At 40.9% G+C, this 15,983-nt stretch overlaps 1 protein-coding gene across 3 annotated transcripts in view; it reads right to left on the bottom strand.

The window, feature by feature from the left end:
* The window catches only part of LOC135547593 (voltage-dependent L-type calcium channel subunit beta-4-like), a 73,726-nt gene continuing 57,743 nt past the window's right edge, over positions 1–15,983 (bottom strand). For 2 of the 3 annotated variants that reach the window (XM_064976736.1, XM_064976733.1), the window contains 8 exons: positions 14,952–14,971; positions 14,166–14,246; positions 10,115–10,173; positions 7,059–7,168; positions 5,020–5,171; positions 4,470–4,565; positions 3,978–4,172; positions 1–2,180 (listed from right to left, as the gene is read on the bottom strand). In XM_064976736.1, the coding sequence (XP_064832808.1) occupies positions 1,926–2,180; positions 3,978–4,172; positions 4,470–4,565; positions 5,020–5,171; positions 7,059–7,168; positions 10,115–10,173; positions 14,166–14,246; positions 14,952–14,971 (968 nt within the window). In that variant the 3' untranslated portion in view covers positions 1–1,925. Of the gene's footprint in view, positions 2,181–3,977; positions 4,173–4,469; positions 4,566–5,019; positions 5,172–7,058; positions 7,169–10,114; positions 10,174–14,165; positions 14,247–14,951; positions 14,973–15,983 lie in introns of all 3 variants that reach the window. The other variant, XM_064976735.1, reaches the window with a different exon arrangement.

Genomic DNA, 15,983 nt, shown 5'->3' with positions numbered 1-15,983 from the left:
CTAAAAGTTTAAAACAAGGCCTGGGTTAAGCAATAAGGCTTTGAACAATTCATTTGTCATGGTGTTTTGATATGCAATGCTTAGGAAAGTAAAATCGTTCATTAAAAAACAACATAATGTATTTTTAATGGCCAGGACATGGAAGACTTTTAAATGGGGCATTGAAAAGAAGAGCTGATGGTTGGCAAATAATTACAATTAATTGATTTGACTTATATATCGCCTTTCTAGACACACAAAGTGCTTTACATAGTAATTATGACCAAATGTTTGATGTTAGACTCACAATTTCTTTGTTTCATGAAATCAACAATATAACTTCATAGCAGACTGAATGAAGCGCTCTCATCCGCTTATGTGTTACTGTTGACTAAATTAATTGTTCAAATGAGACTGTCCTAAACAACAGTCACTCACTCAACTACAGTCTCCTAGGGATTTTTCTGGCCTAACACATACATAACAGCACTGAATCATTATTCCATGACATACTGTATATTGACAAAAAGACATGCTGCCATTGATCATTCTAAACCAATGAAACGTCGGTCCACGGACAGCCGTTATTTCTTTACTTGCCAAGCAGGACTTTCTTTGAATATATTACACTTGAATTCACAAGACCATTTAAAAGACAATAAAATATGATGCAAATGGCATCACTATAACAGGCTGCTTGTACAGTAAATGGAATGTGGTATACCTCAATTCAAATGATCAATATTTCCCTGATTGGAAGTATATCCATCTATACTAAAGCCTATCCTTTCATCCCTCTCTACTGTATACTTTATTCCTAGTCAATAGTACTAATGGAAAAACTTCAATTAGACTATTTCCTCTTGGTTGCAGCATACTAAAAACTGATAGGAATAGTCCTCACACTAGAGTGTTAAGGTACTGTATATAACGAAGGGATGCACCCTTTCCTGAAAGAGCACAAGATATGAAACTTGCAACTGCCTTAATTTACTTAGCAAATTTTTATTAGAAAAGTGTGATTTGTTTTTAACCTTTATTTAACTAGGTAAGTCAGTTAAGAACAAATTCTTATTTTCAATGACGGCCTACAAACAGTGGGTTAACTGCCTGTTCAGGGGCAGAACGACAAATTTGTACCTTGTCAGATCAGGGATTTGAACTTGCAACTTTTCGGTTACTAGTCCAATGCTCTAATCACTAGGCTACCCTGCCGCCCCAAAGGCATTAGCTAAGTATAATTGAGGAGAAGAAGGGGATAAAAGCCCTGGAAACTAGAAGATTCCGATTCAGGACCCCCCTAAAAAAATCCCTCAACATTTTGACAAACAGGAACTTTGCCGACTCTGAGAAACTGGTTGTAGGCTACAGGACTGAAAACACTCAAATCCAAGACAATTTCAAACAACTTAGTGACATTGATTAAATATACAGTGCACTGACTCTGCTGCTATTGGCTCCTGGAAATGTGCAAAGAAGTTCTGTGCTGATCGAGGGACGCTAGGCGCTGTCTGGCACTAGTTCGAGGCAGGTGTTGATGGGTCACCAAGACCACCACGACAACTAGCCCTGCTAACACTGAGACAACAGGGAGTCGATGGCCAGACCACATGGTGACCCCTTTCACACCAACATGTCAAGGCTCTGCCATGTTAAAAAGAAGACAAGCCCAGAGTTGGGCCTTCCCTTAGAAAAAAAACATGGTGAAAATCTGGCCCTCATCCTATTTTTTCGTCTCCCTCATAAGAAAAAGGCATAGAGATTAGATTTTTAGTTGGTCAATGTTCACGTTTTCACCGTGAACCAGTGCCAGAGGAAAAGCGAGGTGCTAACACTTTATAAAAAAAGTTGGTTACAGTACAATTAAACTAGAGAGTGGTCGTGTGGCTGTGTCGTACCCACTGTGAAGGGAAGAGAGGCCTAAGTGACATAAGGGGGTCTTCAGCTCAAAGCCTGTGCCTGGAGTCATGGCTGTAGCTTCCGGGGGAGCCGTTACGGTTGCGGTGGGGCTTGTACGTGTCCTGATAGGGGTCATGATAGTCCTCCTCCACCAGGGGGTAGTGGACCTGGTCCCGGCTGTGCTGCGAGCCGGAGGACAGGCGGTTACGGCTCTTCCTCTGCCGCTCATTGTGGTAGTTCTCGTCTGATGGCGAGTGTTCTCCTGCTGTGTGATTGCTGTTCCTGTTTGTGTTTCTTTGACCCTGTTCAGAGAGAAAGAGAGGACATATTGTATACATTCAGCAGTTGACTATAGCATCAGCTTTTTCAAAACGGTATAATTGTTTGTTTTTTATCCTGTAGTAGTGAGCAAAATGTCCTTGATAAATAGGCAGCAATCCGGTATCATAATCCTGTATCACTTCACTACTAATTCATACCATTTTCAATGAATTATTTACAACCAATTTGCCCAACAACTAGTCATAATTATGGCTGTTAAGGTGACCGTATCACCAGCAAACCAGCGGTCACAAGTCATGAAGGCAGTCAAATTCCACATGACCGTTTAGTCACCGTAATTAGGCTTCTCCAAGCTCTGATGCTGCTGATCGTCATTAGTAGCCTACCAAACTTGCTAACTGCCTGGTACTCAGCACTCTATAGTCCCTCTAATCACTCAATGCAAATATTTTAGAAAATCAAATCAACACTTCATGAGAGCTCATGTTGCGTATTATTTCTATAGGCTATACAATTTTACAAGAAAACAGAGTGATGGCCTCCACTAAAACAAGTAGGATCCCATCAGCCTTCTATAGGCTAGGCATACTATATTTCTTTCTCAACTTTCCTAATATTAAGCCAATTGTTTATCTTTACAACAGGAGTATAGCCTACCTGGCTGGCATGAAAATGAACCATGGGAAATGTGTCCTCCATTCGCTATTTAAGTACATAGATTTGTATTTTTTCCTGCTGCCCCTGTTTCGAGACAGGTGCATGATAATGGTCCATTCTATATCAAAACAAATTTCACACATATATTATTTAGCATATGTAAAGACAATATTAAATGATGGTTGACAATATTAGCCTACCACTTCTGAATTCTATATTATCACTTGTGAATGATGCCCAGTATAAAAAACTGTTTTTTTGCAACTTTTTCTAATCATAAAGGGGATGCCGCTGTGAAATTCGAGGCATTATCAAGTGCTTGTCAAATTGTGAATGAGAGACTGATGAAGTGTGAACAGCCTCCGCAAAAAAACAAAGCAGAAATCATGCCTTTCAAGCGACTTTTTTCAAATCATCATTAATCTCAACATGCAGCCTTACAATGTTTTAAAAATCAAAACATATAGCCCAACGTTTATAGAACAACTAAAGTTACATTAACAACAGAAAATTAAGCATACAGAAGTGCCTATTTCTTTGTTAACCACTCAACACAGAATAGCCACATGTGTGCACTCCCTCAAATCATTTGGAGAAAATATGTATATTTTGTTCAATTGTTTTCTTCATACAATCATTTAAAAAATATAATGTCACAGAATTCTAAGCAAATCTTGTCTGCTAAATGAACTAGTAGTAGCCCACAGCCATATGGCATAGCCAGACATAGCCAGACATAGCCTAACATAAGGACAACTCAGAGTATGCTATTCTGTTCTTCTGTAATAGACTACATTTTGTTCATATCATGTTTCTTTAGACCTGTCTAAAATAAATCATGGATGTATTGTGAAGGTGTAGGCTATATTACATGGATTTATTTGACTTTTTAAAATGTAGATGTTCCAAAGGTCTGGATCAGTGGCTTGTAAATCTATGTGCAGAAGACAGGAGATGCTAAATGTGTTTATGTTAATTAACGGTCAAATACCGTGAGATTGGCAGTTATTTACTTGACAATCACCAGCTGACAAAATGTTGTGACCGCCACAGCCCGAGATAATAGCTATTGCCACCGCATCTACTTTAACACGATAAAACCAGTTTCCCAGTCAAATAAGAGGGCAAATATCAGTCAAAGTAAGGTCAGGTTGATTCACCGGTTGGTTGACCAGCCCAGTTATAGCTGTGGGGTACGGAGAGAGGGCAGTGGATCCCAGGTTGCGGCCCAGCAGAGGGTTGAGAGGGGTGCTCAGGGAGGTGTGTGTTGCCCTCCAGTAGGCTTCCAGGTACTCTGCCAGGTGATCACATGCATCCTCCAGCTGATTCTCATCCAGAATGATGTCAAACATTTCCTAAGAGACAGGGGGAGAGGAGAGAGAGCGAGAGAGACAGGAGAGAGGGGAGAGCAGAGATACATTCTGACTTAGTGACTGAGTGATTGAGTTGCTGGTAGTAGCAGTTAACTGTCGGTTATTGTCCCTCGTGGAAGGCCAGAGACCAGCAGTTGACAGGGTGTACTGAGGGTATATTGTTCCTTATGGGAGGCCAGAGACCAGCAGTTGACAGGGTGTACTGAGGGTATATTGTTCCTTATGGGAGGCCAGAGACCAGCAGTTGACAGGGTGTACTGAAGGTTATTGTATACCTACCGGAGGGCACTGTGCTAGTTTGTCTGCTGCCACCAGCTGCACATTCAAGTGTTTGCTCTGGGATTTCCCTCTCGACTTGATCAACCGCTGAAGAACCTGTGGATAGTTTATATATTCACAGTGCTGGACTTGGACTGAAATAGGCTACGGTACACATGCCGGTACTGTTAATTTTTAGGTGCAGGAGCTCCACAATACTTTTGACATAATATTCTATAAGAGGAACAGGAGCCCAAGCTGTAGAACATTTTATGACGATCTCCTGCCCAAGTCAAGCACTGTATATATCAAGTCAGAAGAAAGCAGCAACACTAATCAGCATGGGTCAGGGATGGAAAACTTTGAATTTGAAAACTTTGAAACTTTGAAAAAAAACTCTTACATGTCACTCAGTGGCAGAGGAACTTGGGTACAACTGTGTGTATAAAAGCAGCAGAATTCATACATGTCAAAATTATTTTACTCTCGGAGCCTGTTTCCCTCCCATTTCCACCTTGGGGATGTAGCAAAAATAGAACCATTTGAGGAAAAGGGGAAGCCTAAAACTTACTTTAGGAGAGGACACTTTAACATGCACGATGATAGGTGCTAAGGATGTCTTTATGAGCTGGGTTGGATGGTTGATTGTGTCAGCATCCAGGACCACCAGCTGTAAGGATCTGGCCAGCTCAAATATCCTCTCAATCTCACTCTGAACCTCCGCTGTGGGGAAACAGAACAGTGATCACAGATGGTGGATCAACAACCCTTTATATTGCCAAAATCGGAAGACATCAATTCCACAAATTCTGTGCAATACACACTTTATAGGATCTGATAAGTACAGTATGTACAGTACCAGTCAAATGTTTGGACACAACTACTAATTCAAGGGTTTTTCTTTATTTTTACTATTTTATACATTGTAGAATAGTGAAATACATCAAAACTATGAAATAACACATATGGAATCATGTTGTAACCAAAAAAGTGTTAAACAAATCAAAATATATTTTATATTTGAGATTCTTCAAAGTAGCCACCCTTTGCCTTGAGGACAGCCTTGCACACTCTTGGCATTCTCTCAACCAGCTTCAGGAGGAATGCTTTTCCAACAGTCTTGAAGGAGTTCCCACATATGCTGAGCACTTGATGGCTGCTTTTCCTTTACTTTCCGATCCAACTCATACCAAAATATCAAAAAACAAAAACAAATGATAGTCCCACTAAGCGCAAACCAGGTGGGATGGCGAATCGCTGCAGAATGCTGTGGTAGCCATGCAAGTTAAGTGTACCTTGCAATCTAAATAAATCACTGACAGTGTCACCAGAAAAGCCCCCCAAACCATCACACCTCCTCCTCCTCCATGCTGCATTATGAGAACCACACATGCGGAGATCATCCGCTCACCTACTCTGCGTCTCACAAAGACACGGTGGTTGAAACCAAATATCTCACATTTGGACTAATCAAACCAAAGAACAGGTTTCCACCAATCTTCTTAGCCCAAGCAAGTCTTTTCTTCTTATCGGTGTCCTTTAGTATTGTTTTCTTTGCAGCAATTCGACCATGAAGACCTGATTCACGTGGTCTCCTCTGAACAGTTGATGTCTGTTACTTGAACTCCGTGAAGCATTTATTCGGGCTGCAATCTGAGGTGCAGTTAACTCGAATGAACTTATCCTCTGCAGCAGAGCTAACTCTGGGTCTTCCTTTCTCATGAGAGCCAGTTTCATCATAGCGCTTGATGGTTTTTGCAACTGCACTTGAAGAAACTTTAAAAGTTCTAGAAATGTTCCAGATTGACTGACCTTCATGTCTTAAAGTAATGATGGACTGTCGTTTCTCTTTGCTTATTTGAGCTGTTCTTGACATAATATGGAATTGGTCTTTTACCAAATAGGGCTATCTTCTGTATACCACCCACCTCTACCTTGTTACAACACAACTGATTGGCTCAAACGCATTAAGAAGGAAATAAATTCCACCAATTAACTTTTAACAAGGCACACCTGTTAATTGAAATACATTCCAGGTGACTACTTCATGAAGCTGGTTTGAGAGAATGCCAAGAGTGTGCAAAGCTGTCATCAAGGCATTGGGTGGCTACTTTGAAGAATCTCAAATATATTTTGATTTGTGTAACACTTTTTTGGTTACTAAATGATTCCATATGTGTTATTTCATAGTTTTGATGTCTTCACTATTATCATACAATGTAGAAAATAGCAAAAATAAAGAAAATGAGTAGGTGTGTCCAAACCTTTGACTGGTACTGTATAATTAAGCAATAAGGCACGAGGGGGTGTGGTATATGGCCAATATACCACAACTAAGGGCTATTCTTAAGCACAACGCCACGAGAAGTGCCTGGATACAGCCCTTAACAAACCCCCAAGGTGCCTTACTGCGATTATAAACTGGTTACCAACATAATTAGAACAGTGAAAATAAATGTTTTGTCATACCCCTGGTATACAGTCAGATATACCACAGCTTTCAGCCAATCAGCATTCAGGGTTCGAACCACCCAGTTTATAATTTCCTTTTTAACATATACAAAACATCTGAGTGAAGAATAGCAGTATTCAGTGTCATCCAGATGATACCTAGGTTGGACCTGGTGTTGGATCTTTCGATGATGGCCCGCTTGCTGGGGTTGTTGAGCACTGACCTCTTGGCCAGAGCTATATCTGCTGTTACTCTCGTAATAGATATCCTAAATGCAACAGATTCAATGGATACAGAATATCACAAACCCACATGTAAAGTATGGCTACTACCATGTTTATAATCCTAGAGAAAGTGTTTAGTCAAAACAGGTGGTCAGATTATTTACTTTGGCAAAGTATTCAATGATCATGTATAACTGCTTTACATATCCTGAGTGTACAAAACATTAAGAACACCTGCTGTTTCCATGACTAAGACTGACCAGGTGAATATTAGCCTATCACTTGTGAATGATGCCCAGCATAATAAACTGCATTTTTTTGCAACTTTTTCTAAACGTAGTCGCACACCCCATGTTGTAACGGATCTCTTCGTCGTCTGACGACGAGTATGAAATATCGGACAAATGCGCAGCGTGGTAAGTGTCCATGTTAATTTATTAACTGAACACACAAAACAAAATAACGAAGTGAATAGAAGAAACGAAACAGTTCTGCAAGGTGACATACACTAAACAGAAAACACAGACACAGAAAATAATCACCCACAACCAAAATGGGGAAAACAGGCAACCGAAGTATGATTCTCAATCAGAGACAACAATCGACAGCTGCCTCGGATTGAGAACCATACTAGGCCAAACACAGACATACAACATAGAAAAAAGAACACCCCAACTCACGCCCTGACCAAACTAACACAAAGACATAATAAAGGAACTAAGGTCAGAACGTGACAGTACACCCCCCACCAAAAGGTGTGGACTCAGGCCGAAAAACCTGAACCTATAGGGGAGGGTCTGGGTGGGCGTCTGTCGCGGGGCCGGCTCTGGCGCGGGACGTGGACCCCACTCCACCATAGTCTTGGCCCACTTAAGTGGCGCCTTTGGAGCGGCGACCCTCGCCGCCGACCTCGGTCTGGGGACCCTTGCAGCGGGCCCCGAATAGATGGGAGACTCCGGCAGCGCCGTAGTGAAGCGCGACTATGGTAGCGCCGTAGTGAAGGGCGACTCCGGCAGCGCCGTAGTGAAGCGCAACTCCGGAAGCGCTGGACAGGAGGGAGACTCTGGAAGCGCTGGACAGGAGGGAGCACCTGGAGGGAGGAGACGGAGAGACAGCCTGGTGGGTGGGGCTGCCAACGGAGGCCTGGTGCATGGAGGAGGCACTGGATGGACCGGACCGTGGAGGCGCACTGGAGACCAGATGCGCTGAGCCGGCTTCATAGCTCCTGGCTCGATGCCCACTCTAGCCCGGCCGATACGAGGAGCTGCGATGTAGCGCACCGAGCTATGCCTGCACACTGGGGACATCGTGCGCCTCACGGCATAACACAGTGCCTGCCCGGTCCTGTCCAGAAGTCCAGAACCCTCTGCTCCTGGTTACTACGCTGCTTGGTCCGGTTGTGGTGGGTGATTCTGTTACGGATCTCTTCGTCGTCTGACGACGAGTATGAAATAACGGACCAATGCGCAGCGTGGTAAGTGTCCATGTTAATTTATTAACTGAACACACAAAACAAAATAACGAAGTGAATAGAAGAAACGAAACAGTTCTGCAAGGTGACATACACTAAACAGAAAACACAGACACAGAAAATAATCACCCACAACCAAAATGGGGAAAACAGGCAACCGAAGTATGATTCTCAATCAGAGACAACAATCGACAGCTGCCTCGGATTGAGAACCATACTAGGCCAAACACAGACATACAACATAGAAAAAAGAACATAGATTACCCACCCCAACTCACGCCCTGACCAAACTAACACAAAGACATAATAAAGGAACTAAGGTCAGAAAGTGACACATGTAGCCTAGCCCATAGGCCTATATGTTTTGATATGGTTTGTATCACAACTAAAGTGGCCAAATAACTTCTCAAAATTAAGCACATGAATCCGCTTTACAAGGGGGTTAGAGGCTAACTGGCATACATAAACAGCACATGAATCCGCTTTACAAGGGGGTTAGAGGCTAACTGATATACATAAACAGCGCATGAGCTTCAAATTTGGGGAAGAACATTTTCATCATAAAAATGCACCTTTATAATTAAAGCATTACATGCATAATCATATTTGAGGTCACTTTTGATAATGGTGTTTTCCTGCTAATGGAACATTTGTATTTATAGCCTACTGTCATGTGTGCATTTCTGTGCTTATTATGTGAAGAAATAGCCTAACAGTTTAATACAAAACATTAAGAACACCTGCTCTTTCCGTGACAAAGAGTGACCAGGTGAATCCAGGTGAAAGCTATGATCCCTTATTGATGTCACTTGTTAAATCCACTTCAATTGGGAGTGCTATGCAATATTAGGAAGGTGTTTACACTGAGTATACCAAACATTAGGAACACCTTCCTAATATTGAGTTGCACCCCCAATTCGTTGGGGCATGGACTTTAAAAAGGCGTCGAAAGCATTCGACAGGGATGATGGCCCATGTTGACTCCAATGCTTCCCACAGTTGTGTCAAGTTGTCTGGATGTCCTTTGGGTGGTGGATCAGTCTTGATACACACAGAGAAACTGTTGAGGGTGAAAACCCCAGCAGCATTGCAGTTCTTGACACACTCAAACCTGTGCACCTGGCACCTACTACCATACCCCTTCAAAGGCACTCAAATATTTTGTCTTGCCCATTCACCCTCTGAAAGGCACACATACACAATCCATGTCTCAATTGGCTCAAGGCTTAAAAATCCTTCTTTAACCTGTCTCCTCCCCTTCATCTAAACTGATTGAAGTGGATTTAACAGGTGACATCAATAAGGGATCATAACTTTCTCCTGGATTCACCTGGTCAGTTTATGTCATGTTTTATACATTCAGTGTATTTTCCGCACTAGCTTATAGTAGTTTGCATAGGTGCCATGAGCAGCTGAGAGCCTGATGCTACAGTAAGCAGGCAGAGTGTTAGTGCAATATGAAGGGATAGAGTTGACAGTACGCAGGGACAGGGATAGTGCCGACAACACAACTCCTCACCTGCCATCAAACCTGTGCTTCAGGAAGTCAAAGAGCGCTTTCTGCATCATGTCTGTCACCTGCACATGCAGCACACAGAGCCAGGAAGAGCAGCAAAGGATGGCAGAGGAGAAAGTTAGGAAAGGATGGAGAAAAAGAAGGGAAAGAGAGAAAGTGAGGTTGAGAAAGAGAGGGAAAGTGAAAAGGGTTGACAGCCAGAAAGGAAATAAACCAGTAGAAATGCATTGACAATTCCTCACAGCTGCAGCAAGCCTTTCAAAGAGCCTTCCTCATGGCAAGAAAGCCCTTGTGACAAGACCCATTTCATATGGTGAAGCTACATACCTTGATGTTCAATGTTAAAAAATAGCACATGTTATGGACAAAGGTGCCCAAGGATGTCAAAAGAACAGTTGTCAACCTTGTCTTCCTTTTTGATTTCAGTATGAGTGCTAAATGTCAGTATGAACGCAGCATGAGTGCTAAGACCCTGTCCCATATTTCCCCATCCACCACCATTACCTATCCAATAAAGATTTCTCCATATTCCTCATTATGACATCCAACCGTTAGGTCCCACCAGGCTCCTCTTGCCTGTGAATTATCCCACTGGTCCAAAAAATCCAGCAAAGGAGAAGCATGATCTCTGGTTTCTTTCCACCTAATGTTCTACAGAATTAATCCTGGTTACATTAAATAAGGTGATTAAGGCCTAAAATGAAGTGTCATAAAAACTCGGTGTGATGAATTGGGCAGCAGGTCAGACCAGTCTACATTAATGCTATTTATGCAAGGTATTTCAATCTTTTCAATGAAAAGAACTGTAGTTGCAAGGACAAGGCTTGAAAGGAGCAGGGAGCAATTGTTATATGGTATATCCACATATATAACGACAAGGAGTTGAAGACAATTTGTGTGCTTTGCATACAACAATAACCGTATTCTATATACACTGAACAAAATTCAAAAGGCACTCGCACATCTGAGCTATCTTATTTTGCAGGTGCATGGTAACAGTTGAATAAGATAAGACAAAAAGAGGAAACCTGCACACGGCTCTTTCTAGTATCACTGCTTTAAGTTTCAGCCTCAAGGCCTTCGTCAGAGCTTTGTGAGCTTTCTTTTAAATAGCACCCTTATAGCTCCACTCACATTCGTTCAATGCAACGAATGGGCTTGGAGTCGAGGGAAAATAAGTGTTACACAAATATAACAATGTACATTTCATAAATATTTGAATAAAGTGTGTACATTAAACATATTAAACACTTCTGTAAAACCACAATGAGGACATCAACCAATCAAGCAAGTTTTCATAAATCATTGGGTACAGCGCAATAAAAACGTCAAAGTAATCTGAAATGGTAGAATTAATTCATGTTCACATTTACAGCATAACATACATAGGCATTTCATCATTAAAACCTTTAACAAATAATGTCTAGAGGGTGAAAATCCCAAAACATTCTCTTTTGCTCAGAGTATTATTTATATCACCTGCCCTGTCTGATATCTTAACTTTCTCTATGACACAAAATCTAAAGGATTTTGGTCATTAAAATGTACTGAGACTGGATAATCCCTGTCATGTCTCCTGATTTAACCTTTATGTTAACTAATTCTCTCTTTGAAAGAACAAGAGGTTTTACCTACATAACACAGCCCACATGGACATTTAATCATGTAGATAACATGGGTGGTGGAGCATTTACTAATGTCATTTTTGTGAACAGTTTTCCTGTATTTGGGTCACAGCAATATTCACACATCATATTGTTACACTGTGTGCAACCTCTGCATTTATAGCTACCATTCGGAAGAGGGCGTAAAAGAGCCTGGCTCATTTTCTTTTGTGGCTGGACCAAAATAATTGCGTTAATTGCGACCTCTCCTATATACAATAAGTAGTGGATTGTTAAATTCAGCTGGCAAAACTGGGTCTGATGATAAAACATGCCAGTGTTTCTTGACAGCATCTCCCACTTTGCGCGAGTTCATGTGGTGGTGAACATTATAGTGTTCTTTAGCTGTAGTGGGTCTTTTTGTAGCAGTTAATCTAATGTTTTCCCTAATGCCAAATTAAGAGCTTAATCCACACATTGTGGAGAGTAGCCTCTTAAAAAACTATTGTGCAAATCCGCTGCTTTTTCTAGATAGTCCTCTGTGGAGTGGCATGTATTGCGAAATCTGAAAAACTGGCTTCTTGGAAGTCCCCTTTTTAATGGCTCGGGTAGAAGCTTTCCCCCTGTAATAGAGTATTTCTGTCCGTTTCTTTTCTAAACAGAGTTGTAAACAGGGTTCCATTTGATTTCTCAATAAACATATTGAGGCAATGAACACGTTTAGTGTCACATTCAATAGTGAATTTGAGATTGAGGTCAATGTAATTGAGTAATGGTATCAAGTCTGACAGCTCTTCTCTCGTCAATATATTGATACCACTTCAGGACTTTACTCACAAATGGATTTTAATTTTCATTGTTAACAAAATGTTCAAAATGACCCACATAAAGGTTGGCATAGCTCAGAGTGAATGTGGAGCCCATCGATGATCCATTCGTTTGGAGGTAGAATTCATTATCAAACCTGAAATAGTTCTACGGGGTAGTTATAGTTATATGGGTAGTTAGTTAGTTAGTATCACGGTCTCTCAAATCGTGAGCACGGGCTGCCAGCCCCCGGTATGGGGAATGTTGGTATATAGACTCGACATCTAACGTGACCAAAATACAGTCTTCTGTTAATCCGTGAATGGTGAGATCTTGTTTATGAAGTCTATTGAGTCTTTAACATATGATGGCTATGCTTGCAGATGAGATTTAATAAACTAGTCTACATATTTCGACAATTTTATTTTACCTTTATTTATCTAGGCAAGTCAGTTAAGAACAAATTCTTATTTTAACTGCCTTGTTCAGGGGCAGAATGACAGATTTTTACCTTGTCAGCTCGGGGATTCGATCTTGCTCTAGTCCAATGCTCTAACCACTAGGCTACCTGCCGCCCTGACAATCGTTCAAGCATTGAGCATATTCCTGCAACCACTGGTTGGCCTGGATAATATACACACAACATGTAATATAAACGCAACATGTAAAGTGCTGGTCCTATGTTATGTGACCGATGTGAAATGGCTAGAAGGTTATTGGTGGTGTGCGCTAATAGCGTTTCAATCGGTGACGTCACTTGCTCTGAGACCTTGAAGTAGCGGTTCCCCTTGCTCTGCAAGAGCCGCAGTTTAGAGGAAAAAGGATGTTCGGTAACCTCTCTTGACATTGAGCAGTAATAACAACAGCATCATGCTGTTCACACAAGTCAGTGTAATTGGATCGTTTGGACCAATAGACACATCTCTGTAAATTGGGGGAAAAAAATCACATTAAGAAGAAGAAATTGTGCCTCCATTCCATCCACCTTTGCATAACCTTCGTATAAATTTTTACACTGTATTATCACACACACACACACACACACACACACACACACACACACACACACACACACACACACACACACACACACACACACACACACACACACACACACACACACACACACACACACACACACAGAGCTTCTTCTGGTGCTGTTTATCCCTGTGTTTCTAATTAATTTCAAGCCATGCTCTACTTTTTCAGACTGATGTGTTTTACCCAGAAGGTTGTTACCACAGCAACACAGTGGCGCGGCAATGTGGACCGACGATGATCCTGGTTCCCCACTTCCCCCATACATATCAAGGAAAAGATGCTGCCCTCCTTTTTCTGCAAACCCTCATTGGTGGTTAGTTACCAATGAATGGATAAGCCAGACATAGCTGTTATTTTTGGATATCTACTCTGACAATGAACGGGGGAGTTATTCACTGTCAGTGAACCTCTTCAATGAAGCTGCATCTCAACCACTAGTCTGCACGTTGACGGTCCTCAATATTAATTCCAAAAGGTAGAGCTGGGAATTGGAGTCACTGTATAGCACACAACCAAATATTGCAGTTGTTCTGAATAGCTGTATTGGAAGCCGAATAAAACACTTTACAAGAGACTGAAAATATTATTGTCATGATGCCTACCTCATATCCCTTCAGGGACGGTCCTACCAGGACCACTGGTCTCATGGAGGGGACCACGTCATAGGGAGGGATGTTTTCAGTCTGTAGCAGAGGTCAAGGGTTAGAGGGCGCACAGACACAGCAACAGTAGCATGTCACATGCCATTCACCATTATGTCCTTTTATTAAGTATTATTTAATACCAAGAGAGTGTATCTGTGGAATTACAGTGTTACAACAGTGTTACAACACAGGTACAAAATAATGAGTATAACAGTAGCTGGATATATTACTGTCAAGCAATTAAGTTATGCTATTAGGACATTGGGACGTTTCTGTTTTACTTCCTGATAATGTGCTGAAAAAGTGTTATAATTAAATACTGCCAGCAGATCATTGTTAAAGATGAGCCATCCAATTCATTTATGCAACTCCTATTTTTCTTTGGTCAATCAATTTAATAGCATCATTAAGCCCTGGTACTTGCCAGGGCTGGAATTAAATAAAAGAAGACAGGTCTATATGGTATTAAAGTGAGCTCAATCAGGTCTGCAAAGACACTTCATAGTATTTATTCCTAAGATATGAATTGGGGTGAATAAAGTCCAACCTATTAGTTAGTCTGTATGCCTAAAATAAAGATTGAAACGCTGATAAGGAGGATGCCATTGCACCTAGATGAATAACACAGAAATATATATAATACAGTGTATGATTGGTCTAGGTGCAACCAGATTCTGTGTGGTGACAGACCTTGGCGTTTACCTGTTCATATATTCAAGTGAATAACATGTGATTACTACTCACCCCTTTCTGCTTCTGTTTTCCTGTCAAAATGAGAAAACAACTGATAATTGCCTATGAACGCCAGGCAAGAAACGTAATACAATATACAGTACAACACGTTAGAGAGATACCTTTTCAGTATTCCTCTAATACTGATGGAAATATTTCAAGAGTACAATAATGGATGCAAATACCTTATCACGCAAATAAATTAAGTACTACATATACAGTATGTAGACAGTATATTCGTGATCAAAACACTTGATGTATTTGCAGCTTCTATTCCAAACCTTCCTTTGCAGGTGGCAGCCTTGGTTACACTTGTTAAGTGAGTCTGCTAAAGCCTTTGGTAAGCTGCATTATCCTTTAAAAGTGTTTTTTTTTTTTTTTTTTTTATAAATTCAAATTAAGATAGTAATATTTCAATTTATGTTAAGATGGAAATAAGATGGAGCAAATCCTTATATTTGGATAAAGCATCTCTCATCTTAACTTGTCATCAAACCATAGAATTTCGCCCAACAGGGTTTGGACTATAGGGTTATGTTTGCCTTAAAGCAAACTCAATGCATGGACATAATGCTTGTCCATAATCCTCTTGGAGGAAGAGGAAGAGGAGGAGGAGTGGACTGAGAGTGCATGGCTCACCTCATTCCAGTCCAATAGAACGTGCATGACACATTCTGGAAGACACAAAGATCGCACAACTCCACATTCCATCCACCCAACCTCCAGACACTGTTCCCTATTTTCACATATTAACTTACTCTAAAAGTTTGTATTGAGCAGCTGCAGCATTTTGAAGTAACTTGATTTTTCTCATTAGAGTAGAACAATGTCATTGAGTACATATACTCTGATAACCATTCAGTTCATAGTTCACTAATGTGAAGTGACCGACAGTTCGTCTAACACTGGATTTGATATGTTAATAAACATATAATAAACAATAATAATAATACATAAACAATAATAGTTAAAAACAACACACTGAGCAACAATGATATGGTATGTTAGAGACAAGGACAATTAGATCATAGATGATAAATGAAT

The sequence above is a fragment of the Oncorhynchus masou genome, chromosome 10 (assembly GCF_036934945.1).
Source record: "Oncorhynchus masou masou isolate Uvic2021 chromosome 10, UVic_Omas_1.1, whole genome shotgun sequence".
Lineage (NCBI taxonomy): Eukaryota > Metazoa > Chordata > Actinopteri > Salmoniformes > Salmonidae > Oncorhynchus > Oncorhynchus masou.
This window is presented reverse-complemented; position numbering and strand designations above follow the sequence as displayed.